Genomic DNA, 5,979 nt, shown 5'->3' with positions numbered 1-5,979 from the left:
CAGGCTAAAGGATTAGAGGCCATGATTCTCCACAGCTTCAATAAAATAAAAAACCAGTAAACACGGTCCAAATTCTGAGCAACGTACCTGTAATGAAGGGAAAAGCTTAATATAGAATCAGACGCTCCTAACAAACCGATACGTGAATATATAGAAATAAATCCCTATAGTATTACCACCTTACTATCGTCCTGCCTCAGAAAATTGTGCGCCCCGATGTCTGGTAACATAATGTCGGGTGACTAGATGACATTACCCATACTTGTGTTGCATGCTGAACCTCTAAATCCGTATGCACAATTTTGGATGATCTAAGAAAAACTATTTTGCTGTGTTCTAATAATATATCAGGCTTTGGACAAGCCATTATGGTTATTTGTTTTGTACTTTTAATGTGTCATGAAACGTTCATATAATATATACTAGTGAGTTGCGATGAGCCGTAATAAAATAAATAAGATGGTAAAAGATATAGAAGATTGCTTCTGTGAAGGTAGGAGAAATGGACACCAATATGAACAAGTTCAATACAGCTCAAAAACGAGAAACTGATCAAAGCTGCTCTAGTGTCGAAGCCTTTTTGGATAACACGCCACGGCCAACAATCATCCGTTCGGCTACCCGACTGGAGCACGATATGCAACTTAAAACAAACAGCTCCAACATCGAAAGGTTAACTACACCACAGTAGAGCCCAGTTACCGGTACCCAACAATTGGAGTCGACGGGTTGTGGGGCAGCTGGGGAATCATGCAGTGCTGCTGCTGCCATTGGTGCAAGTGATTTGCTGAACCAAGTACATAAACATTCTCATGATCCACGCCTACATCATCTTCGACATCCATTGTTGCTTCCTCGGTTGCTTCAGCTTCCATCATATCAGTTTGCTGACCGACTTTTGCTTCGTGAATGGAAGGGAGTGGCGACGGAATCCACTGTATAACAGCTAAGCACCCGCTATTTGACTGTAAGTTTCCATCCTCGGACTCAGCTTTTTCGTTAGCTATTCTCCAAGGGCTTGATTCGGTTGACTGCCTAACTTGATCTACAAGATATACAAAGTAGGTTACAAGCTCCGCTATGTAGTCGCAGACAAACACTACTGCTATAACCACCAGTCACCCAAACATTACGGAAAATGAAAAAACAAATCAAACCGCAAGATTTCAAAACTCTAATTAATACAAAGAATCCCGTGTGTTTGTTTATACTTACTTTTGATCCCAGAAATAATGTGAGGATCAACCGCAACCGAGAAAATGGATGGAAACTGCTGCAGCGGAGAGTCCACGGGCTTAAATAGGACAATAGCTCTCTCTTCATTCTCGACCGGCAATTCTTCAATTTTCAAAACTCCTAAATTGCTATAATAGCTCTGTTTCTCAGGCACGGATTCCTCGAACCGCATCGGAATCTCACAATCCTCCATAATCGGAGGCAATTCAGCATCCTAAGAGAACGTTGACAAAAACACCCCAAAATTAAACGAATTTCAACTGCAGCCGTAAATATTGGTCAAATACTTCGATAATAACAGACATAAGAGTTAAGATGGTGAAACAAGAGCGAAAGAAACTGGATCAATCAAATGATAAACGAAAACACTTGAAGAGTCATAAAGAGCCTAAAATTTACCAGCCTGCGGATTTTTCTGGCCGGAGAACAGAGAGAAAAATCAGAAAAATAATCGGTCACGTCTTCTAGGTCCTTCCTCTTCATCTTCAACGGAAAATATCCCTCCATCCTTGGTTCCCGCAATTTATTCAAAACCCTAATCAGTTACTAAATAGCGGAGACAGAAATCAACAGCAATTGAGATTGATCGTCGATAGATGGATCGGAGGGAAGGGATGTGGCTAATATAGAAAGAGACTGATACACACTTGCGTGACTCTCTTCCAGAGACATCCAGAACCCAGGAGAAAATGGACTCGTAAGCCCGAAAGTTAATATTATAGAATTTTAAGTAGTTTATAAAATTACCAAATAAAAGTGTTAATTTTGTTATATATTATAAGAGAAAAAAGATGAATATATATAATCTATAAAGTAGTTTATAAAATTACCAAATAAAAGTGTTAATTTTGTTATAAATTATAAGAGAAAAAAGATGAATATATATATATATATATATATATAGTATATTCTATTAAGTGTGAGGGCCTTAGAATAACTACTTTTGAAACACCAAAATATTTAATTTCATAATTACCCTTCTTACCCTACTAAAAATCTTTTCAAGTCACTCCATATTTTAAATAGAAAAAAATCAAAACAAAACTTTCCTTTTAAATCGAACAACTTTTCTTCTAAATCGAAAATAATTTCGTGTTAATATTTAGTATTATTTGGTCAAATTAAAAATAATAATAGCACATGCAATGCATGTGGTGTTAGTCCCACGTGCGGAATTTGAGATAATAAAATATGAAAATAAAGAATAAACTGGACACCGAGATTTACGTGAAAAACCCCTAAAAATTATTAGGGTAAAAACCACGGGCAAGATGAAAAGAATTCCACTATAATATTTTGTGGTGTACAACTCACTCACTGTGTTTCCAAAGAGAACACACACTCTCTTAATACAGGATAACAAAACACCTCACAAATATTATAGAACTAAGCACTCAAATGCTTATAAAATGAGAAAAAACTCGAAGAACGGATGATTTCCAAACGAAGGGGGCTCTATTTATAGAACCTCCCTGTCAGTGTGAACACGCGTTATTCAATCTGAAATTTCCTTCGTCAACTATGCGTACCAACCATCACGTTTTTTTTTTCTTTTCTTTGGTTGGTCCCTTCATTTATTACATGTCTGCCACATGCATTTGCCAACATTTCTCCCACTTGGAGATTTGATTGAGAATCAAACACATCTCCACACATTCTTTCAATCTTGTCATTCCCTGCTGCTTACGTCTCTGCTAGGCCACTTGAAGATCTACACCACTCAAACTTATCAGTGTTCACTGGCTTGGTCAGAAAATCAGCTATGTTATCCTTCGTATGGATCTTCTGCATATCCACGCTTCCTTCTTCTACTACTTCCCGCACAAAGTGAAATTGTAATCCAATGTGTTTAGTCCAGAAATGAAAAGCTGGATTCCATGCAATGTACAAGGCACTCTGACTGTCACAAAACAAAGAAACATTTTCTTGTTCGTGCCTTATCTCCTCCAATAACCTTTTAATCCACATTGCCTCCTTGCAAGCTTGAGTAGCTGCCATGTATTCTGCCTCTGTTGTAGATAACGCCACAACTGTCTGCAGTTTTGAAACCCAGCTTACTGCTCCCCCTGCAAGCGTAAACACATAACCAGTAGTAGATTTTCTTTTATCAGGATCACCTGCATAATCTGAATCGACATAGCCCCTGAGTGTAAAATCTGATCCTCCATAACATAATGTAGCATTCGAGGTACCCTTAATGTATCTAAGGATCCTCTTAACAGTGCTCCAATGCTCTCTTCCAGGATTCGCCATATACCGACTAACTGCTCCCACTGCTTGATCAATGTCCGGTCTTGTACAGATCATGGCGAACATCAAACTTCCCACTGCTGATGCATACGGTACTCGAGATATCTCCATCCTCTCTGCTTCACTGCTAGGACACATCTCGGAGGATAACTTGAAGTTAACAGGAAGATGGGTCGAGATTGGCTTACTATCTTGCATGTTGAAGCGGTGCAAGATTTTCTTCAAATAATTTTTCTGGGAAAGCCAAATCTTTCTGTTACTTCTATCTCGGTGAACTTGCATCTCTAGAATCTTGTTTGCTGGTCCCAAGTCCTTCATATCAAATTCCCTGGCCAACTGTGCCTTCAATCCTTGGACCTAATCTTTGTTGGGGCCTGCTACCAACATGTCATCCACATACAACAGCAAAATGATATAATCATCACCGGACCTCTTGAAATATGTACAAGGGTCTGCACTCAGTCTGTTGTATCCAAGGCTAATGATATAGGAATCAAATCTCTTGTACCAACACCTCGGCGCCTGTTTGAGACCGTACAGAGATTTGTTCAACCTGCAAACCAAGTTCTCTTTGCCTATTTCCGCAAAACCTTCTGGCTGGAGCATATAGATTTCTTCTTCAAGATCTCCATGAAGAAATGCCGTTTTCACATCTAGCTGTTCTAGATGTAGGTCAAACATCGCACACAATGCCAACACCACTCTGACTGTTGTAAGTCGAACCACAGGAGAAAATATCTCATTGAAGTCAATGCCTTCTTTCTGAGCATACCATTTTACCACCAATCTAGCACGATACCGCTCCACTTGGTTATTGCCATCTCGCTTGATCTTATAGACCCATCTGTTACCAATGGCTTTCCTCCCTCGTGGTAGTGTAACAAGATCCCAAGTTTTATTCTTGTCTAATGCCTCCAATTCTTCTTGCATTGCTATCATCCACAAAGATATATCCGAGCTTTGAGTAGCCTCGTGGAAACTCGATGACTCACCATCCTCTGATAATAGACAATATGCAATGTTGCTTTCAGTGACATAATCTGAAAGCCAATCTGGTGGTCTTCTGTCTCGAGTTGACTGCCTCACATTGGAAACCTCAGACTCAACATGTTCTTGTTTTTCGTGCTCTTGTACTGCTTCACAAGAAACTTGACCTTCGTCTGTCTTATTTTCCACCTGAAAAATAGTAGTTTCTGAATTCGGTGTGCCTTTGTCTCCCTTTACTTTATCTTCCTCGAAGATAACATCCCTGCTGATGACAAGCTTGTGAACAGTAGGATCCTACAAGCGAAACCCCTTTACTCCATCAGCATATCCTAAGAAGATACATTTTCTGGATTTCGAATCCAACTTTGATCTTTCTTGCTCATTGTACAGAACGTACACCAGACTTCCAAATGTATGCAAATGAGAATAATCTGTCGGCTTCCCGGTCCACATCTCCATCGGAGTCTTCAGATCAATCGCCACTGAAGGAGAACGATTGATAATATAACAAGCGGTTTTGACTGCTTCCGCCCAAAATGACTTTTCTAGACCCGCAGTCCTCAACATAGCTCTTGTTCTGTCCAACAAGGTCCTGTTCATCCGCTCTGCCACTCCATTCTGTTGAGGTGTGTAAGCCGCCGTGAACTGTCTCTTGATGCCCTCATGTTGACAATATGCATCAAATTCGTCACTGGTATATTCTCCTCCATTGTCAGTCCTCAGACACTTGATTTTCTTTTCAGAATCAAGTTCAACCCGCGCTTTGAAATCTTTGAAAACTTGAAAAACATCTGATTTCTTCTTGATTGGATACACCCAACATCTCCTAGAGAAATCATCAATGAACGAGACAAATTATCTCGCTCCTCCTAAGGATACAACTGGTGCTTGCCAAACATCCGAATAAATCAGCTCTAATATGCTTTTGCTCCTGGCAGTAGAAGTGTCAAACTTTAATCTGTGTTGTTTACTGGTAACACAGTGCTCACAAAAGGGTAGTGACACTTTTGTAAGTCCCGGCAGCAGCTTCCGTTCTAAGAGAATTTTCAACCCTCGTTCTGACATATGCCCGAGCTTTCTATGCCATAACACTGTTAATTCTTCTCCTGAACCAATTGATGCAACAGCTAGTTCTGCCTTTTTGTGTGTTTCTCCCAAAAGTACATACAGATTTGCAGCAATCTTTTCCACCTTCATAACCACAAGCGCTCCCTTCACAATTTTCATGATCTCGTTCTCGATCCGAGTTTTGCACCCGATGTCATCCAATTGCCCCAAGGACAAAAGATTTTTTGTCAGTCCCTTCACATGTCGTACCTCCTGTATGATGCGAATGGTGCCATCAAACATTTTAATTTTGATAGTACCGACCCCAGTGATTTCCAAGGCATGATCATTTCCAATTAGTACAGATCCTCCTGAGACTGGTTCATAATGATCAAACCATTCTCTCCGAGACGTCATGTGCCACGTCGCTCCTGAATCCATTATCCATGTGCCACAAAA

General features: G+C 40.0%; 1 protein-coding gene across 1 annotated transcript; it reads right to left on the bottom strand.

The window, feature by feature from the left end:
- Positions 1 to 494: 494 nt before the first annotated feature.
- LOC142548462 (uncharacterized) lies at positions 495 to 1,942 on the bottom strand. Its single transcript, XM_075656800.1, has 3 exons — positions 1,636 to 1,942; positions 1,216 to 1,450; positions 495 to 1,045 (listed from the first exon to the last, which is right to left on the bottom strand). The coding sequence occupies exons 1-3, from the start codon at positions 1,741 to 1,743 to the stop codon at positions 699 to 701; spliced, it is 690 nt and encodes a 229-aa protein (XP_075512915.1). The 5' UTR covers positions 1,744 to 1,942; the 3' UTR covers positions 495 to 698.
- Between the last annotated feature and the right edge of the window lie 4,037 nt (positions 1,943 to 5,979).

The sequence above is a fragment of the Primulina tabacum genome, chromosome 6 (genome assembly GCF_025594145.1).
Source record: "Primulina tabacum isolate GXHZ01 chromosome 6, ASM2559414v2, whole genome shotgun sequence".
Classification (NCBI taxonomy): Eukaryota; Viridiplantae; Streptophyta; class Magnoliopsida; order Lamiales; family Gesneriaceae; genus Primulina; species Primulina tabacum.
Note: the sequence above shows the minus strand (reverse complement) of the source record. Positions and strands in the feature narration are given on the sequence as shown.